This window comes from Lontra canadensis, unplaced genomic scaffold (genome assembly GCF_010015895.1).
Source record: "Lontra canadensis isolate GAN:19392208 unplaced genomic scaffold, GSC_riverotter_1.0 scaffold55, whole genome shotgun sequence".
Classification (NCBI taxonomy): domain Eukaryota; kingdom Metazoa; phylum Chordata; class Mammalia; order Carnivora; family Mustelidae; genus Lontra; species Lontra canadensis.
This window is the reverse complement of record NW_022631049.1, coordinates 4,829,093-4,849,937: the sequence shown is the minus strand read 5'-3', so window position 1 is coordinate 4,849,937 and position 20,845 is coordinate 4,829,093. Positions and strand designations below refer to the sequence as shown.

General features: G+C 39.5%; 1 protein-coding gene across 3 annotated transcripts in view; it reads right to left on the bottom strand.

Annotated features, from left to right (window-relative positions):
* PPP2R5E (protein phosphatase 2 regulatory subunit B'epsilon) overlaps window positions 1-20,845 on the bottom strand; it is a 143,491-nt gene that overhangs the window by 42,251 nt on the left and 80,395 nt on the right. For all 3 annotated transcript variants that reach the window (XM_032875239.1, XM_032875240.1, XM_032875238.1), the window contains exon 4: window positions 658-759. In XM_032875239.1, coding sequence (XP_032731130.1) covers window positions 658-759 — 102 coding nt within the window. The remainder of the gene's footprint in view (window positions 1-657; window positions 760-20,845) is intronic.

The window sequence follows — 20,845 nt, the reverse complement described above, 5'->3', positions numbered from 1 at the left end:
GGAAAATGACTGGTATGGGTAAGTAAATACAGTCCAGATGGGCCTGGTCCTGGCACAGGAGATACAGGGATGGCCATCCCTTGACCTGTCCTGGCACATGCGTATGACTGGAAAACATGGCTTTCCCAATGCAAGAGAACAAAACTGTCCTTCACATAAGCTTTCTATCAGTTGTTGCTCTGCCTTACAACACTATGAAGTAACTATTGCAATTTGCTTTTGCCCTTGCAGGCTACAGAAGCACATCTGTGGCTATCAGGAAGACAGGCATTCAATCCCCAGGGAACCTGCTGATGAAAATGAGATATAAACTCTATGACCTAATCACATCCAACTAATATTAATGTGAATATAGCTCAGTTCCTGTTGAAAGCTCTAGCAGGCAGGATCACACAGAAGCTCTCATCAAAGAGCAAGAACTTCTGGCTTGACCCACAACCTGGGAGGAACCACACTAAAGCATTATACCACAACTTATTATTTTATTCTTTTGGCATCCTAATTACCAAGAGAGAGAGGAACACAGCATTCTCCAGCTTTCCATTAATGTACTCTAATTTGATTTCTGGGTGAATAAAGGCCTTCAAGAAATTCCCATGCTAATTAGCTAATGAGTTAATGGAGCTTTCTTTTATAACAAATGGTAGTTCAAAGTACCTGTAAGTGTGGCCACGATGCCTCAAGGGTAGGTTCGTCTTCTTCTGGATCAAATTCATTGCTGTCACTAGGAGGGAGAGTTCTGAATATATTGCAAGATACCTAAAAATAAACAAGCAGCAGAGTTAAATGGGAGCACCTCCTGGGCAGCCGTATACAAGGTTTACAGCCAGCCGAAGGGAACCCCAACGACAAATAACAGCAACACCACCAAAATGGAACAGGAACCTCTTTCTACGGCCCTCGTGGTCTGGACCACCTCTAGACAAAGCCGGAGAGCGGCAGAGCTGCACCTCCTGCCTGCCTGAACAATACTCCTTGTCCTTATATGGCCATCCCCATCCCAGGCCCCTGTGACTTTAGACCTCCCATCAAAGCCTGCTCTTGGTTACTTACTGGTCAAGTGTGCTTCTAATTAACCAATTTACACGAAGATATAAATAACCGCTAATGGGCTTTGTGTATTTCCCTTTTCAGGTTTATTCACAATTTGCAAATTTACAGGTTGAACTAATGGTAAAACGTCAGACATTTACAGAAAGCAAATCAGAAAAGATTATTTCCGAACCTAACACCCTTGAAATCATACCTCATCTGTTCTCAGTGGGTTTATAAAAAACCAGGGTGCCTGACAGGCTCAGTCACAAAAGCATGCAACCCTTGATCTGGGGGTTGTGAGTTCAAGCCACATACTGGGTACAGAGATTACTTATAAATAAACTTAAAAAAAAAAGTAGTAATGATGCCCAGGATAAGATGTATCTGTGATACAAATCTCTATAAGCTAATTAGTTATTTCTTTACTATTGGCAATTTCCAGATTAAATGCTGGTTGCTCAAAGAATGGCTCGGAGTTGATTTAACCACTGAAACTGGGCAATGAAGAGATGAGGACTTATTATTCTATGCTACTATTTCTGCATATATTCCAAGATTTCTGCAGAAAATGTTTCTTTTGAAAATGTGGTTGCTACTATTCTCAGGGTTCCTTCTCAATTTCTATTCTGTTTCTCGTCCTACTTAGTCATCTATCCTCTCCCAATGACCCAAATACATCCTCAGATACGAAGAATAAAACAGGAGGGAAGAGGTAGCGAAGAATAAAACAGGAGGGGTAGCAGGGGGGTAAATGTATAGAAAGCAAGAAGGGAAAAGAAAGGAGACTGAACCAGAAGCCTTTGCTGGACTTTCCACATAACGCAGAAAATACAAAGTATGATATGCTGCTCTGAAAGAGGAAAGCAGAAAGGCTTCTGGGGTACCACATAATCTGTATGTGTTTATCCATCTAACTAATATTCATTAAATGCTCATTATATTCATACACTATTTCAGACACTGGGAAAATAACAGTGAACAAAGCAGAAAAAAGTCTGTGTCCTCCAGGAGCTAATACTTTAGTTAAATTCACAAATACCCTAATTTTCTTACTATAGAAACTGAGCCCAGATATGTAAGCTATGGAAAGGAGAAATTTGATTTTAAGTGTCATAGGAAGCCATCAGTTGATCTTAAACAGAAATGTCACAGGATTTTCTCTTTCCTTTAAAAAAAAAAAATCATTCTGGTAGCTCTCTCTGTATTGAACAGAAGGGAAGAGACAAGTTAGAAGCCTATGGAGGTGGCAAGCAATGTTGATGGCTTAGACTGGAATGATGCAGAGGAGACAGAAGTAGACTGATTCCAAATCTACTCTGGAACTAATACCTGCTGATGGCCTGGATACGTGGGATAAAGAAAAGGAAAGAATCAAGGATGAGTCACAGACATAGGCCATTTACCCAAGATGGAGATGGGTGGGAATGGGAAAACTTTCTTTGTTTACTAGTTTGGGGTAGTAGAGGGGGGAGAATCCAGAGATCCAGTAAGGAATGTGCTAAAGAAGCAATATCCAGGAGGTCATCAGACATATAAATCTGGACCTTAGAGCTGTACATGTCTGGATTAGAGACAAGGACTCCTTGGCATATAGATGATTTTTAAAGCCATGAGCCCAATGGATCACCTTGGAAAGGAGTAAACTGGAAGAACGGAAAGGACCCCGTAGGCATCCAACATTTAGAAACCAGAGAGAAAAAGAACAACCAAACAACACAAATGAAAAAGAATAGAAGGTAGGAGAAGAAAAGAACTAGAGTTTGGGGTCTCAGCAGCTAAGAGGGAAGAGTATATGAAGAACAACAAAGAGGTCAACAGCAGTAAATGCTACTGTGTGGTTGACTAAGATGTGCACAGAGCAGTATCTATTGGATTCTACAGCCCTATGAAGGGGATACCATCATGATTTCCAATTTACCCTTGAGGAAATGGAAGCACAGGTGTTGTTAAGATCTGAGGTTACACATGGTAACCAGCAGTTACAACTAAACCCAGACTGTCAGACTCTACCACAGTGTTGTAGAAGAGTTGGCAGGCCACTTCTCTTGCTCTACTTTAGCTTAGACAACTGGGAAACAAGAAAAAAATCATTACATTAGAATGCTTTTGCCATGGCCAATGACAGCCTGCACAGGTCTATTATGTTATTTTCGTCCCTTCCAATGATTATCAGAAATCCCGTTTACAAAGAAACTAGTGACTTTTCAGAAAACCATCAACCCATGACTTCTCTTCAACCAGCCAGCCACACTGGAATCAAAAGGGCGGAAGTCTTTTGGTTACTTACTTTTGAAACTATACATATATTTCAAAACTGAGTTTTCATTCCAACTAAACCATTTGTATCTACCTTACTCTGTAACAATTTTCTTTCCTCTACCAAGATGTAAAAGTAAACCATGAAAGTTAAAAAAAAAAGGGAGGGGGTGCTCCTGTGTAGTAAGAAATCCGGATAAAAGGACATGGAAACTTCTGCTCCCTGATATTCCTGGTCATATAAACCCTCTTACAGAGCCCACCATGTGCTGTAGCAATTATTTGTTGACATATTTGCCTGTCTCTCCCTACTAACCAAGAATATGCAAGGTCACATTCACATTTGTTTTCCTAGCAAATACAAGGCATCCAATAAACGTTCACAAAATAAAAATTTGGACATATTTACAAAACTGTGTATTTTGGTTTGGCTTTTTAAAAATTTCAAGTTAAAGTGTTCTGAGTGATTTAAATTGATCTAAGTTATTTAACTTAAGATGTTTGAATAGTGAGTGATCTAAACCTTTGATTTGGTCAAAACTTCATCTCTCGATTATCATATCAAAAAAATGTCAAGTTGTGTAAATTATGTGTGGACAGCAACTAGTTCCAAAGGCATGCACTTCTCACTCAGCCACACACTGCCATTTCTTCAGATGTGCCTTCCTTATAATGCTTAATTTAGCTTACTTCTAAATATTCACCAGAGGAGTTATGAAGAAGCACAGATCTATTGGGCTAGACAATGAAGAGCTGACAATCGGTTAAGTAGTTCTCTAGCAAATTTGGAAAGACTGTCAAAGCATATCAAGTGTCATGGAAATGGCCAAGCTTTTGAAGCATCAGGGACATACAAGGTACTTAATAAAAATGTCACCAAATGAATGAATCTTTGCTCCCATTCTTAAGAATCTGTTCTAAAAAAACATCCAAGACAAGTCTGAAAAAACTACTTAAGGCAGTCATCTTCAACATTCTCCAAAAAGTGTAAAACTGGAAATAACCCCTTTGTCCAATATTTAAGAGGTACACCAACTTAGCAGAATACTGTGCAACATTAAAAATGATGGCTAGGGCACCTGGGTGGCTCCGTCAGTTAAGCGTCTGCCTTCGGCTCAGGTCATGATCTCAGGGTCCTAGGATCAAGACCCGCATCAGGCTCTCTGCTCAGCGGAGAGTCTGCTTCTCCCTCTACCGCACCCTCCTGCTAGCCCTCTTTCTCTCACCCTCTCTATCAAATAAATAAATAAAATCTTAAAAAAAAAAAAAAAGATGATGGCTATATGGTAGCACAAAGAAATGTTTATGACTAAAGATTTAGGGGGAAAGACAACAGAAAATGATATGACTATAACTATAAGGGATGAAAGTGGATAGCTAAAAGGAAATTTTTTTTTTAAGATTTTATTTATTGATTTGACAGAGAGAGATCACAAGTAGACAGACAGGCAGGCAGAGAGAGAGAGAGAGAGAGGGAAGCAGGCTCCCTGCTGAGCAGAGAGCCCGATGCGGGACTCGATCCCAGGACCCTGAGATCATGACCTGAGCCGAAGGCAGCAGCTTAACCCACTGAGCCACCCAGGCACCCTAAAAGGAAATTTTTAAAAGCTGTAGTAAAGCAAGAGGAATATGGATGATAAACTAGTAGTTGCTGTTATCTCTTGGGGCATACAAAATAAGTCCAAAATCTATAAAAAGCCTAAGTTAGAGACATACAGCATGTAAGTTATGCCCTTAATTTCAATATGAAAATGGGCTTTTGAATTTGTTTGAATAAGATTATTACTGTCAGGAAAGAGTTAAAAATCATGGCTTCCTACAATACCTAGAGCCTAGCTCATGAATGAATGGTTGAAAGATTCAATGAATGGACCAGTTTAACTGTACAGTTAAATCATTAATTTAAAACTTGAGCTATCCATGGATGGGGGAGCTGGGTGAGGCAGTCCTCCAAATTCCCTGACTTTTCTGCAATAATTTTGTATGGTGAGTCCAACTGGGGAAACAATCCAGTTGCTTTGGTCAGACTTTTGAAAGATTCCCAAGATCTAAAAACGGCCTAAAAACCACTATCCAAAATGGTACATTTGCTTCCCTTAAATCTTTATCAGTGGCAGCCACTTCTGATGTATAGTCCAGGTTTTATTTTCTAAGCTTTTATTTATTTATTTGAGAGAGAGAGAGGAGCACAGGCAGGGAGGGGCACAGGGAGGAGAAGACACAGGCTTCCCCACTGAGCAGGGAACCCAACACAGGGTTCAGTCCCAGAACCCAGAACCCAGAATCATGACATGAGCTGAACGCAGACACTTAACCAACTGAGCCACCCAGGCACCACTACAGCCCAAGTTTTAAAGGGATTATTAAATAGGTAACATTATTAAGTTGGTGACAGCAGCTGTATCCTTATGCAAATACATCATGACTCCAAGTAGTAACCACTAGCATCCGTCCTCACTACAGAGCAGTTCTGCAGAGTCTACGCAGCTAGATTAAAATGCACCGAAGTATTCCTAAAGTCACGAAAACTGTCTCTATAATATATTTAAATATATGAGGCTCTAGTCCTAAACTGTCAATTTTATTCATTCAGGAATGGATTATCCAAAATGAACAAAAGAAAATTTTTAAGTAAATTACAAGGGTTTATTTTCCAACTGTTTTATTTTCTTCTACACTGGTATCAATGCAAAGAAAAAGAAGTTTAAGAAATAAGTGTCTTTGAGGTAGTCTGATTCATTTTCATTCCAAAGGCATTGTAATAAACACAGGAATGCTGGAATCAAACTAAAGGTTTGAAGGCCCTGGGGTGGCCTCCAGAAAGTGGCTCTAAGGACAGAAAGCGAGTCTGAGGGGACAGGAGGAAAAGGTATTAAAATCTAAATAACCCCTCCTCACAGGCAGAAATGTAGGATTAGGGATTCCACTGGGTTCCTTCTAGAATCAGATCATGTTAGAGACTCTCTCATCCAACACCCTCCTCATACGAATAAGAAAAGTTCAAAGAGCTTGTGAATTTTTCAAGATAACACAGCACCATGATATGTACAGAGGGATCTCAGGGTCCCCTCTCTGGCACTCCACCTCCATGCCATCCACAAACACCATGCATGGACCTATTTCGTCTCTCTTTCCTTCTCTTATGATTCCCCCACCACATTTCTTTTCATCAGTTTTTACCCTCCTGTTTTCTCATCTCTCCTTTTCCCATCACCACCCTTCTATGTTACTGGCCTGCCAGTGGCCCTCAGAAGCACTCCCAGACGGTCTTCCTACCTGTGAGCATTCAGAGCTACAGTGACCTTGCTCAGCATTAACATAAAAAACATAACACTCCCTTCATCCCCACTGTCTCGTCCAGAACTTCTCTTCATCCCCACTGTCTCGTCCAGAACTTCTCTTCAAACATCTTGATCACTGCCAATTTCCTCTCTGGTGTTCCTATTCTCCACATCCCTTCTGCTCCATTCCCCCCCTCCCACAATTGAATTTTGAGCTCCTCAAGAACACCTTACTAAATTCTGAATGCCTAGCACCTTCACATTAAAAAAAAAAACAAAACAAAACAAAAAAAAACAAAAAAACAGGAATAACAAGGGTCGCCAGATAAAATACAGGACAACAATTAAATCTGAATTTCACATAAATAATTTTTAGTTCAAGTATGTCCTGCATCTTGCATGGGCCATAGTTAAGACTAAAAAAAAAAATTACACATTACTTATCTCAAATTCAAATTTAACTAGGTGCCCTATATTTTTATTTGCTAAAACTGACAGTTCTGACACTAATACTAAGAACCTCTTCTGGTTACAACTCAGTTGTGATGCGGAACTGTAGCGCTGTTGTCACAGGCAAGGCCTTGAACCCAACAGCTACTTGCTTTGAGGGAGCAGCTGCTCTTTTATTTTTCAGCTCTTTGGTTTACCGCCGATTACTGTGAACTACGGTGCAAAATAAATAAATAAATAAATAAATAAAAAAAATTCAAAGTCTTGGCCAAATGTCAAAAGACGACTTAGAGGATCCCAAGTATGTGGCCCCATAAGTAAAGAGGAAGGAGTGTTCACGCATATTTTAATCAGGTTTTCACTAAACAAACAAGTTACTATTTTCTGACTTATAATACAAAATACAACTATTAATATATTTTTTAAAGATTTCGTTTATTTACTTGAGAGAGAGAGAAAGTGAGCTCAAACATACAAGCAGGGGGCAAGGCAGAGAGAAAGTGAGGGGGAGCCAAACAATCAAACTCCCCGCTGAGTGGGCAGCCCAACCTGGGGCTCAATCCCAGGATCCTAAGATCATGACCTGAGCCGAAGTCAGACACTTAACCAACTGAGCCACTACCCAGGCACTCCACAGCTATTAATATTTTTAAATATTTATTTAAGTTAACTGCAAGTAACTGCAAGTTACTCCCTTTCCCCAATCTGTTTATCTTCATAGAAACTACTAATTTTACATTTTGGTTGATATTTTGCTGTTGTGTAAGGAAAATGACTGGCACGTTATAAAAGAACAGAATGTGGCTAGCGCCTAGTAACTATTCACTAAATATATGCCAAGATTAGCAATGAACAAAACAGAAGGTAAGAAAATATAATGAGTTATTAACAACTACTACTACTACTAATAAATACTTTCAATCAGGCATATTATGTTCTCAGGAAAACACTTTTAACTACAGTACAAGCAACTTAAGTCATCTTCTCTGTGTTTTACAATACTACTTTCTAGATGAGTAGGTATCATCTTTTCCTGGATAACAGCATGAACTAGTTGACCTTGAGAACATTTCTCCCTCTGTTACCTGTGACACTATAATTTTATACAATTATGCAACACTGCAAATATATTGACTATAAATATAAAAATGACATCACAGCTGTAAAATGAATTTTGAGATTACACCCACAAAGTAAATATTCTAACAAAAAGAGATATGAATGATGTTAAATAGAAAACATCTAAGCAAATTTGAAAGTACCATTATTCCTCTAGCACTATTTGTATTAAGATCCCAAGCAAGTAATAATTTTAATAACATCCCTCAGTTTTTTCATCAAGTTCATTAATTCATTCGTTCATTCTATAATCCACCATGTACTGAAAAGAAACAAAATTATTTAATCAAGCATTTAGAACCAGAAGGAGGACCCAGCAAATGCAATGTTGAAACTGTATCATCATGCATTATTCTCACAGTATTTTGTGCTGGCCCAAAAAAATGCAATACGATAAAACATATTAAAGTAAGCAAAAGTTACTTTAAATCTTGAAATCAGACATTTGAACAGAGAAGACTATTTCAAAACATATCAGAATTTGTATTAATATTCAAACTCTAACAATAAGAACTAAAATTCAAACAGAATTTGCCTAGATACCTTGCTATTTATGTTTAGAACATAAAATAAGTAATAAACACACATATAATGGTCAAGTTACCTCTGGTAACACCAAATTTAAGATTTCTTAACAGTCCCAGTGATAAAGAACCTTTCAAACCCGACTCTCAGCCCCTTTTAGAGTAATTATTAATAATTATTGATAAATAAAATCAAGGAGAAAAATCCCAAAGCATTTGTAATTATGCTCAAGAAACTTAGAATCAGCCCTGGGGCAAATGGTACATTATATGTTAATAAAAATAATTTTAAAAAAAAAGAAAAGAAACTTAGAATCAGAGCAGATACATTATCTTTCAAGCTGGGACTTTGATTAGGAAACAAATGGCACAATTTAAAACTTTCAATTAGCACTTAATTTAATTCACTGGCAATTTGTTCAATCAGTTATTTGTTTCTAGAGCCAAACCATGTCTTTTAATTACCATAGTGTTTACTGTAGTTTTAACTTCAGACCAGATATAAAGTCTTTTTAAACCTCACCATCTATGTGAATTAACAGAGCTGTTTAAAAGTTATCTGAACTTGTGAAACCATTAAAATCCCTTATTCTAACATAAAGACATGTCCTTAGCTAAATCTAAAAAGGAGAAATTTAATTAAATCAGTATGACACTGTCCTATATTATGAGCCACCCACTGCAGTCTACCTTTATTCTGTAAGATATTAAATATGTAACTGTCACTACTATGTAACATTATCAATATAATTAAAAAGTTCAGCAAGAATTTCCAGAAGTTATTATTACAAACACGTTCACTTGAGTTAAACATGATTCTGAGCCAAAATAATCTCAAAGCTGTTGTTTGCCACAAGTAGAGGTCTCAGCAACACAAGAGGGACTAAAACACCGTGACACATAGGTGTGGTCAGGCCACTCCACCAGTGTGTCCACATTTTTATCATAAAACCACTTCTGCGGACAAAGTTCACGAAGTTCACAGTCAGTGAACCAGAACCAAAGACAGCATCCACTGTTTACATGTGACTAAGAAATATGCACTTGTGACAGCTGTTAGATTTGTTTTACAACATCCAGAAATCTAGAAGAGGATGTAAAATATTTCTAAAGTCCAAGATTTCAACTTTATTATTGTTACACTCATGGTCATACCTTCAATCTTTATCACCAGGGCTTCCTAGGCCATAGCAACTATTCTGTGAAAACTAATTTCTGAAATAAGGCAGAGGGAAGATTCTGATGCGCCTGTTTATATGCCCTTTTTCCAAGACCAAGCAGTGGTGAAGCGAGAACATGCAAAGCAGTTCATAAAATATCTAAAAGACCGTCAAAGTAGAGTCTGCCTTCCGGTGACTAAGAGGCCTGATGCAGAGTACTGGGGAACTGACCGGGAAGCTATCGTGATTGCTTTGGAGGTGGAAAGGAACTTATACAAGCACCTGCAAGAGCTGAAGAACTTGGCTTCTAAGAATCGTGAAATTGATTGTCTCCACTTTTTTGATTCATGGTCAACTGAGTCCTCTCAACTTGATGTGTCCGTCACTGAAGAACCAGTGAAAATGACCAATACCTTTGAATTCCAACTGCAAAGTACTAGGAGAAAGACTTCATTTAGGCTGAGAAGTCAGGGATCCCTTGCCCTTGGGGACAAACAACTACAGCTACGGAAGAAAGACAAGGGTTTGCCCACGCTCACGAAAACTAGTTTTCAGAGAAGTGTAAGGATTGGGGGGAAAAATGCTTGTATTATTACACTGGTGTATGTATTCACTGTATTAACATTCTTTGTATATACAAGTTCATTTGGATTAAGATCATAAGAATATTTGCAGGCAGCTTACCCTTTCAGAATAAAACCTATTTTTATTCTTTAAAAAAAAAATGATATCTTAAAATGATAAAAGCAGCTTAATAGTCAGTTGGAGAAAGGGAAAATCAAACAAAAAAGGAAGTTCAAAAACATATTGCCCAACTAGAATTTTCAAATATGAAACAGATAAGATTACTGGAACACTGCATCAAAAACTGATGATGTATTTTATGGTGACTAACATAACACAGTTTTTTTAAAAAAGATAAGATGAAAGTAATAGACATCTTGGACATGTACTAATTCCCTAACTCACAAAGATGTCATTTTTATTTATATTTCCTTTAGCAAGTATTTCTTTCAGAATCTACTAGGTATGGCCACTGTTCAGATTTCTAGAGACTAAAATGAATCTGTTTTCATTGTTATTACTGCTGCTGCTTCTGTTGGCTTAGCTGATCATTGTTACCATCCCTCGGTATAACTGTACTTAACATACACTGATTGTTTCTGAAAATAATTTGATCCCTTTAGATACACAGTTTCTAGAAGGGCTAGAGCACTGACGACTGTATGGAAGAAAGGAATCTATCCATGAGAGCTCAAGAACAGAGAAGCAATAGAATTTGAACACAAATCAAAGTAAATACAAGGTAGTTTTGAGGAATACATCAACATTTAGTTATAAGGAGCAAAAAGGAAGAAAAAATGTGTGAAAGAAAGTACTCGGTCATGGGGTGCCTGGGTGGCTCAGTGGGTTAAGCCTCTGCCTTCAGCTCGGGTCATGATCTTAGGGTCCTGGGATCAAGCCCCGCATTGGGCTCTCTGCTGTGCAGGGAGCCTGCTTCCTCCTCTCTCTCTCTCTCTCTCTGCCTGCTTCTCTGCCTACTTGTGATCTCTCTCTGTCAAATAAATAAATAAAATCTTTAAAAAAAAAAAAAAGTACTCGGTCTTTTGTCTACTCTCTTTGACCTACCGCGTGCCCATCAGAGTGGGGAGAGATTGCCACAGGGCAGGAAAAGAGATGGGGTGCGGGGGTGAAGATGCAAGGGAAAGAGGAAGACTTGTGAGTCGAGTCCCCTCCATTTACATTTTATACAAAGTTCAAAATCATACAAAACTAATTAACAGTATTAATGTCAGGAGAGTGTCAAAAGAGAGAATTCAAACCAAGAAAATCTGTGCCCTAATCACAGTTGCATATCCAGGCATATTTAAAATGGAAGCTCTGGATGAGACGGTGCCACAGAGTCACCAAGGAGTGGGCTTGTCTGGGGTGAGACTGGCTGGCCTATTTCCTTCCCAACATCCCCCTAAGAACTCTCCTTTAATTGGTGCCTTTAGGTGTTTCTTCTGGGCTTGTCTGATTCTCTAAAGAATTACCCATCCATCTCACGATTAGAGGCACAAGGGATCTGAGAGCTGAGTGGCATGAGGGTTGAGGATCTTCCCGTTCAACGTCAACGTCCTCCACTACTTTCAGAAAGGTACCCACTGCTCACGGCAGTGCCTAATGTCCCCGAACCAGATTCCCTCCAGCATAGCCTCTACAGAGAGTCAACCTGCAGTCTTTTAGAGTCTGGTTTTTTTTGGGGGTGGGCAGGGGGTATCAGGATTCTAGCTACTTCTTACACAGACTTTTCACCAAGTCTCTTTTTGCCTCCATGCACCCTAACTTGTTTGAAAGGCATCTTTCTGAGCCTTCCCACAGTTAATGTGGTGTGAGTTGGCTACTTCCAGACACTCCCTACGGCTGCTTATGGCTTCAGCTTTTTCTCATCTGCCAACATAGTGACCACCAGTTCATTCGCTTTCTAGTTTCCAAAATGCTGATTCTGAGACCTCCTCTCCATTTTGTTTACTTCTTCTGGGTTTTATTTCTTTTCAGTAATTTTTGTCTGATTTCAGGAGGTAAAGGAGGTAAATATATGCATGTGTTCAATTCCCCCTATTTACTCAAAAGTTAGCAATTATTTCCTATTAAATTACATCTTCCATTCTCCAGTAACTTCTATTAATTCAAGTAATTTAATTTTCTTATGCAAACATGTCAATCCCTTTTAGTAGGAAAGAATCCAGTAGAACCATAAGAAAACCAAATGGCAGCTGCTCTAACTTTAGCCAAAGTAAAGGGGTATCACCACCACAAGTTTTCTTTCTCAGAATTAACACCAATCACATTAATAGGTCTTAGTGTGAAGCAAAGAGAAAGTAAAGCACATTCTGGATCTTAAGATCATAAATACAGAAGTCAGACGAATGCCTGAAAGTCATCGTTTCACCCAATGAACAACACAAATCCTTACCCAAAGAAAGTCAGCATCAGAAGTCAAGGTAGTGCAAAACTGAATCCATGGTGCGATGCTCTTCTCTCAATAATCGCTGCTGTGCCCTCTTCTACTAGGACTTCTATTTCCAGGGCAGGAGGATGTCCTGAATTTCACTTTTTCCAGTTATATACAGAGCAGTTGTGACATCTCCCTAGATCTCAAATTCAATCTAGTCAAAATCAATCTCATCCTCATTGACCTCCACTTCCCTCTAGAATTCTCGTCTCACCTTCCTCATTCTAAGTCTTTAGAATTTTCTTTAACTCTTCCTCTCCTGTATCAGCTTTAAGTCATTTTACTTATGCCTTCACAATGGCTCTTTGATGCTATTGGTGGTGTTATTTTTAAGAGTGGAAATTTGGAAACAGTTTAAATGTCCCAAAACAGTTAAGTAAACAATCATATATCCCCATAACAGAATATTCAGTGGCCATTAGAATGATGTTTTTTAAATTTACTTAATTACATGAAAGCATGTTTATATCACCATGCTAAAGAAAATTTTTTTAATTAAAATCATATAATTATATGTGCTAAGTAATAAAAATAATATATATATAGTAAGCTCAGTATGATATAATTTTTTATATTGTAAGACTGGGGGAAAGTGTTTAACAAGGAGAAAAAGGAGGGTGCCTGGGTGGCTCAGTTGGTTAAGCGACTGCCTTCAGCTCAGGTCACGATCCCAGAGTCCCGGGATCAAGTCCCATATCAGGCTCCCAGCTCCATGGGGAGTCTGCTTCTCTCTCTGATCTTCTCCCCTCTCATGCTCTCTCTCACCCTCTCTCTCTCTTAAAAATAAATACAATCTTAAAAAAAAGAAAAAGAAGAAGAAGAAGAAGAAGGAGGAGGAGGAAAGAAAGGAGCACAAGGCGATTTTCCTGAGTGATGGCAATCTTCTAATCCTGGGGTTATGGCTATACGAGTACAGAGAATTATTAAATTCAGTGACCATTCACTGCCTAAGCCCCGTTCTTAAAATCTCTGTTGCATGTTAAATACATCTGGATTGTTTTTCCCTTTTTTTTTTTTTTTTTTAGTTTAAGGGAAAGCCTCATTTTAAACAACAGGCTAGATGGAAATTGGCTAAAATGTGAACAATGACTACATTTAAATAATGAAACTATATATAATTTTTTGTCCTCTGGTTTTAAATTTTCTTTGATGAGCAAAGGAGAAAAACTTAAGAGATGGGCAGTTCTTTTATATATCCTTTTCCATTTCCTCTTCCTTTGCCACCATCTGACTAGATTAGGACAACAGCCCTCTCTGCCATCAGCTATCCTGAGTAAAACCTGTCAGCCTAAACCTCCTTAAAGGAGCTGACGGAAGGGTACAGACTTTCTAGGTGGGGGCTAGAGAAAGAAAAATAAGAATATCACTTACATTTCATCTCCTGTTCAAAAACCTTAGCAGCTCCCTGATACTGTCTATAAGATTAAGTCCAACGTCTCTGTAATCTAGACCTATCCCCACCTCTCCCCCTTATTAGTCACAAATCCTAACCATGAACCCTTCCACTCCCATTAGGCTGCTATGGCAAGACTTAACTTTGCTCAAAACAAAAAAGCAACTTTTTACCTGCTGAAATTTGATAGTAACGTTAAATTAATTCTCTCGAGTCACAGGGAATTGGTATTTCACATACAGAGATAACTATATTACACTGTCTCCAAAATTGGAAATGTAGCAGTGAATCCAAAAGTGAAGATTGTTGATATTAAATCTTAGAATCCAAAAATAGACATGTAAACACTGCAATAGTCATAGTGCTTCCTGTATATAAATACAGAGCAGGCCCTTGTCCTTGCTAGTGTTTGCAGTGAAAGCTCGCATGCCCCACACGGCGGCTGGCTATGCGATTCCGGATTTTTGCCACATTTCGTTGTGCAGGGACTTTGGGTCTTCAATCCTAGGAAGGTACTAAAACTGCTAAATAAAGTGATTTCTGGAAGAGCCAAAGTGCACAAGCTGATAAAACAGTAAAAACATGGGGCTTTTTGAGGACACATATATTCTACCATCTGCTTTGATCACTTTATGATTCAAAATCAGCTAACACGAAAAGAAAAATTAAACCTGTTAAATACTGAGTTTAAAAAACACACAATGCACTTGGGGCTTCTGATGTTCATTTCCGGCAATTGAGTATGTGTCCTTATTTGAAATCACTAAAAATAAACAGGAAACCGCCCAAACTGTCACAGTCCCTTACTCTATATGTGTCTCTGTCTCTGTGACCCTTCATTAGTAAAACAAACCTTAGGCTAGCTTGAGAGCTACAAAAACAAAAACACACCTGCATTAAATATGATCACAGATTAACATCCCTCTTTACCCTTTACAGCTTCATAACCAATTGAATGAGACACAGCACTCCAAGGGAGGGCAAGACAGTCAACCCTCCCTCAAGGACCTGAGAGTTATGCTGGCCTCATCTTAGAGGGGAGGCTGGAGTGCAGGTGGAAGTGCCTCAGAAAGAACCCAAGAAAGGGCTCTAGGGACAGGAACTACCCACTATCCGGGTTAGCTTCCATTTTAAATGCAGATTTAAAGATAATTGCCTTCTGATTTTTTTTAACCCCTCAAATAACTACTCTTACTTTCCAGAACAGGGCACAACAGATTCCCCAGTTTCTACCTGATGGCAGCAGAATTACAAACTCAATTTTCCAGTACCCTCCCTGTTGCCTAAACTCAATACATTTTTCTAACTTCTGTAGAGAAAAGGCCAAAAGTCCCATAAGAGGAAGAGGCCTCCATTATTCCAGAGTGTCCTACCCTATTTTCATAAAGGCCTTAAATTCTTTAGGAAGGGAAATTCCACAGTATTTCAAAACACCTCATTCAGTAGCTAACACTATCTGCCCTGCCCCCACTCCCTGTTTGTTATCTACATTTGTGAAGACTCAAAGAAACATTACATTCCCCAATATAGCTTGCCTATCCGTTGTATTAAAAGATAAACTTGCTCTCCAACTTACCAAATAGTTATAACCAGTCCTAGTCCTACTTTTATTCCAGAACATCCTCTCCCCACTGTGTCACCCCTTGCCCTCCTGGCACTACTTCTCCTTGCCCAGGACCTGTGGCTGCCTTGGGCTCTGGTCTTTCTAGTTTTCCCTTGACGACTCAGCCAACCCCCACCTTTCTCTATTCATCACTGCAACTGCATTTTAACTCTAGAAGTCCCTTATCTTATCCTCACTTTACAGAGACAACTTCCTCTGCAGAAGTCTCTGGACAGCGTATTTCTTCTTGTTTTCATCTACAGATCAAGTTTGGCTTTTAATATTGGTCAGAAGCCAACGACCTCCTGGAAATGACCTGCTCGTTGTTTTCTTGCCAAATTCTTGCCTCAGGCATTACCGTCTCTGAGAATTCCACACTGAGGACACTCATTTTCTCCAGCTTTTCCTGCTCATAGGCATCACAGTGGTATAACCAGCTTCCTCCTTAGAGAATCAAGTAATAAATCTCTCCCCGTCTTATTTCTGTCCTCGGTAGAGAGACACCTGAATGAACTACATAACCTAACAGCAAGTGCTAGAATTAGCCAAGACCCACTTATATATATAAACCACAGGCAGTATTACCCAATCATTTGATCATACATTTTTCTTAGTAGATTTTCCCAGAAGTATTCCTTACCCCTCTAGCCATATTTCAGTTTTGAGGTTCAACTAAAAGGTAGGAGAAAAGAGAAACCAAAACTTGGATGCAGTACTGTAACTCATCCTGCAAAACTGTGCTGCCAGCTTCAGGGGAGAGGGAAAGAGGGGGCGCATTCTCCTTAGAGTGAGATGATCGTATTGGATACATCAGTGCTAGACAAGTCGCAGCTGTCAAACAATTTTAAGTATATTGAAGACTCTGAACAATCTGTAAAGCAGTTAAGCCAGAAGGACTACAGCTTGTAAAAGAAGCAAATAGCAATCATGAGTAGCTCAGTTGCTTCCTGAGTAAAAACCCACTCCTTAGCACATTTAAATTAAAACCAAACACATTAAAATCCCTGTCAGAGTCCTTAAGAGAGAATGTTTGCATGAGAGAAATGGTAAATTATTAATATCGACATGAATATGTAAGTATATCAGGAAAATTTTTATTTAGGTAAACTAAGGATGGTATATATACACATGTATATATAATTACACACACACAGGCACAGGCAGATTTACAGGGTCCTCCCAAAAAAAAGGAAAAAAAGACTTGAAAATGAAATTTCCCACAGAGAACTAAAATTTTAAGTCAACAGTCTGAGAAAAAAAATATGGGAAGTTACCTTAAAGAGACAAAAACAAAAACAAAAACAGAAAAGCTTTCAGGCTATCAAGTCTTTCCTCGTAACCAGGAAACCTGATTAACCCATCTAAAGAAAAAGGCAAGTCTAGCAGGGGTGGTAGAGGTAGTACTATGACTAATGATAGCGATAATAACATCACAACAACCTTATAAAGTCACAGGGGGCTAAGAAGCTTAAAAAGGTGAAGACTCGTCTAAGATCCCAGCTAAGTAGTAGGACGGGGCCCAGGTCTGTCCATCTACACCACTCACCTGGGGAAGGACAACAAAAAGTAGGCTGTACATATGTAAGTGCTTCCCAGGATGAGAGGCCATTCTGGAGATGGAAGGATGTTCAAATCATCTAACTCCCTCGCTCTAAATTCAAGCTAAGCAAGCAACATAAGGATGTGCTTTGGCTGCTGGTAAAGCCTGCCTGCTTCCAATGGTGGGACAGAGAGAAGACATGGGGGTGGGGAGGGGGTGGCACATGAACTTGGGAGAGAGGATCATCTCAGGAACCGAAGTTTGGGTGGAACAGAGGAGAGTTTCGAACTACCCAGGCCTCCTCCTGAGCTCCTCTCCACCCCCACCCCAAGACCATTCACTCTCACAGACCGGGAAGGAGTGGCGGAGCAGGCCAACAAGGTGAAGAAGCACTCTTACTTCAAGAATAACACAAAGGCAAAGTAGGGAAGTGGTGAGGGGAGACAGTGAAAGGGAAGCTGTTTCTTAAGCAAAAAGGAACATTTAATCCTGAAGCCTACTATTTGGTCTGGCCTTGTCAGAAGCAGCAAGATCCAGGGGAAAGCTAACCAAAAGCCTTACTACCTGTTTATTTAGGAGAACTCAACAAAAAGAACACAGTATAGAGGAAGGAGTCCAATCTTTGGGTTTTACTCCTCATTCCCATCGTAAAGAATGATTCCAGGAAAGCATGAGGCACAGCAGTCAAGAGTATTGGCTCTGGAGCCAGAAAGCCCAGATCAAATCACCTCTGCCAGTTACCGTGGTAAGTAGCTCCAGGCAAGTTTCTTAACTTCTCTCGACTTCCTTTAAATCATCTGTAATATACATAATGCCACTATCTACCTCACAGGGTTGGTGTGAAGACTGAATTAACTCCTATGCCGTAACTACGGGAGGTAATTATGCTTCTTAACCACAGAAGTTGTACAGGTGCTCGAGATCTTCTCTTGGTACACACCTTTGAGAAGAAGCTCTATGGATTTGTATTTGAGTATTTGAGGACAAACTGTAAACTGTGAAACTATTATAACAGCCTACCAAAACTGACACAAGATGAAACAGAAAATCTAGAGTCAGACACATATTTAAGAAATTGAATTCACTACTAGAGGAAACCTTCCAACAGAGAAAACCAGAGGCCCAGACTCGTGAAATCATTCTAACAATTTCATTCTTTAGTTATTGCCATAAATAGGAAGATGCTGCTCCTTTCCAATCTATCTTCTATCTTCCAAGAAAGCAGCATCTAGCAGAGCTGCATGTGTGGTAAAATCAAGCTTAAACCATTCTGGATCAGATACATCTTTGAATATTCCATCAAAAGCTATGGCTCGGGGCACCTGGGTGGCTCAGTGGGTTAAGCCTCCGCCTTCGGCTCAGGTCATGATCTCAGGGTCCTGGGATCGAGCCCCGCATCGGGTTCTCTGCTCGGCGGTGAGCCTGCTTCCCCCTCTCTCTGCCTGCCTCTCTGTCTACTTGTGCGCTCTCTCTCTCTCTCTCTCTCTCTGTCAAATAAATAAATAAATAAAATCTTAAAAAAAAAAAAAAGCTATGGCTCTTCTGCCACAAAAATACACAAAACACTCAAAATTCTGCAGTCAACATCAGAGGATCCACAGACCCTATAAAACCAATCTACAGACACCCTAAGATGCTAAATGAATATTAGGGAGCATTAATCAAAGAAGAGCAGTACTACTGTTTACAGTCATTAAGGAAAGGACAACATGCCTGCCGGTTTCTCTACCCTCTGATAAATTACAAATGGTAACAATCTACTCCTAACCTTGAGCAGGGAATTCTTCCTAATCTCATTCAAAAAAATGTCTTTTGCTATCTTTATCATCATAACCTTAAATTCTTTTCTAAGTACCAAGAATTCTTTACCTCCTAATTTAAATCTCAAGTCCTATCTTTTAGACTTATCCTATCCTCAAAATTTGCCAATAATTTCAGTTCCTAGATGCCTTTCCCAGATACCACTCAATTCTCTTCCATTATGTATACTCTGAATAGTGTAAACAGCCCATCTCCACCACATCACCTACCCCCCCACCCCCACCACCACATGAGTCAGTTCTTATCACCTTTGAGTCTGAAGAGTCACCTCCAAGGCAAATTCTGGCCAGGATTTATGGTTACATTCCTTATCAAATACCAGAAAATGAAAAATGGAAATTTCATATTCCCCCTCCCCCGTAGTTATCATTCCTAAGGCTACTTTTAGATAGTTATCTTATGAAAAGAAACTCTTTGTCCTTCAGCCAATAAAGTATGTAGTGAAGTTAATAAAGCACTCCCAAAAATCTGTGTAGGCAGACTCTGAGACCTTTAATTGCAACTTCATAATTTTCTACAAAACCATATTTTTCTATTAAGAGGCGAGTCAGAGCTGTGACTTCCGGTTAAGTCAAAGGATGTATAAAAGATAAAACACTTAGATAACCAAATGACAGGGTGTAATTTGAGAGTAGGAAAAACAAAGCTAACCATGGCCAAGAAACAAATTAGGACTCAAGGAAAGACTTCAAGAGAAAAGAAGAAAAAACTGTCCAAAATATTTTATTTTAAAACTACATTACTTCTGGAAAAATCACATATTCTACGAATTCAGGTATATAGGAATTTAACCACAGACTGGGAATGGGGCAGACTTTGAAACCAATAAGTCATAAGGACAAAGTATGAGAGTAATACTATCGAACAGCCAGTGCAACAAGATATACTTTCCGCAAGAGGGAAATGATAGGATTTTATTCTAATGAAGATTCCACCACTGTTCATGCAATCACTGTCTACAGTTATCATCTCAACTTCCTTCTACTTCATGCTCTCCTCAACCCGCTAGTTCCAACCTGCACCATCGCAAGAGAGCGCACTGATTCCCCCATGATTCCCTTGTACCACCTGGAATTCCAGCACTGTTCTTTGTCTCCTGCCTTCCTCCCACACTGGTAATTACCAATCTTCATCTCCAGCTTTCCACGTCTAGGTCCTATAACCTCCATACTTCAAAGTATGAACTCTGAAGTTCATACATCAAAAGTGTAACTCCCCTCAGCTTCCATCCACGCACTGCTCGCCCTCCTGCTGTACTTTTCTCAAACAACAACACAACAAACCCCCTAAATCGCAAAGCTATCCTAGATCCCTTCCCCTCTCTCACACTCCACATACGGACACAAATGCCAAGGGGCTTCAAATTTACCTGCTAAGTGAGTCTCAAATGCCGTCCTTTCCTCTCCTTCTCTACTTATACGCTTGCTTTAGGCCCTTTACAACTTCTCTATGACAACAGTTCCCCGACCGAGCCCTCTTGACCTTCAATTTCAGCCCCCTCCAATCTCTCCAGTCCACCGCCATCACAATATAAACCTCACCATGTCACTCGACTGCTTCCAACTTTTCAGTGGTTATCCATTGTCTGGGAGATTCTTTCAGGATCTGGTCCTCACCTGCAGCCTCCACTGCCACCATCCACCTCCTCCTTGCTCCCAACACACA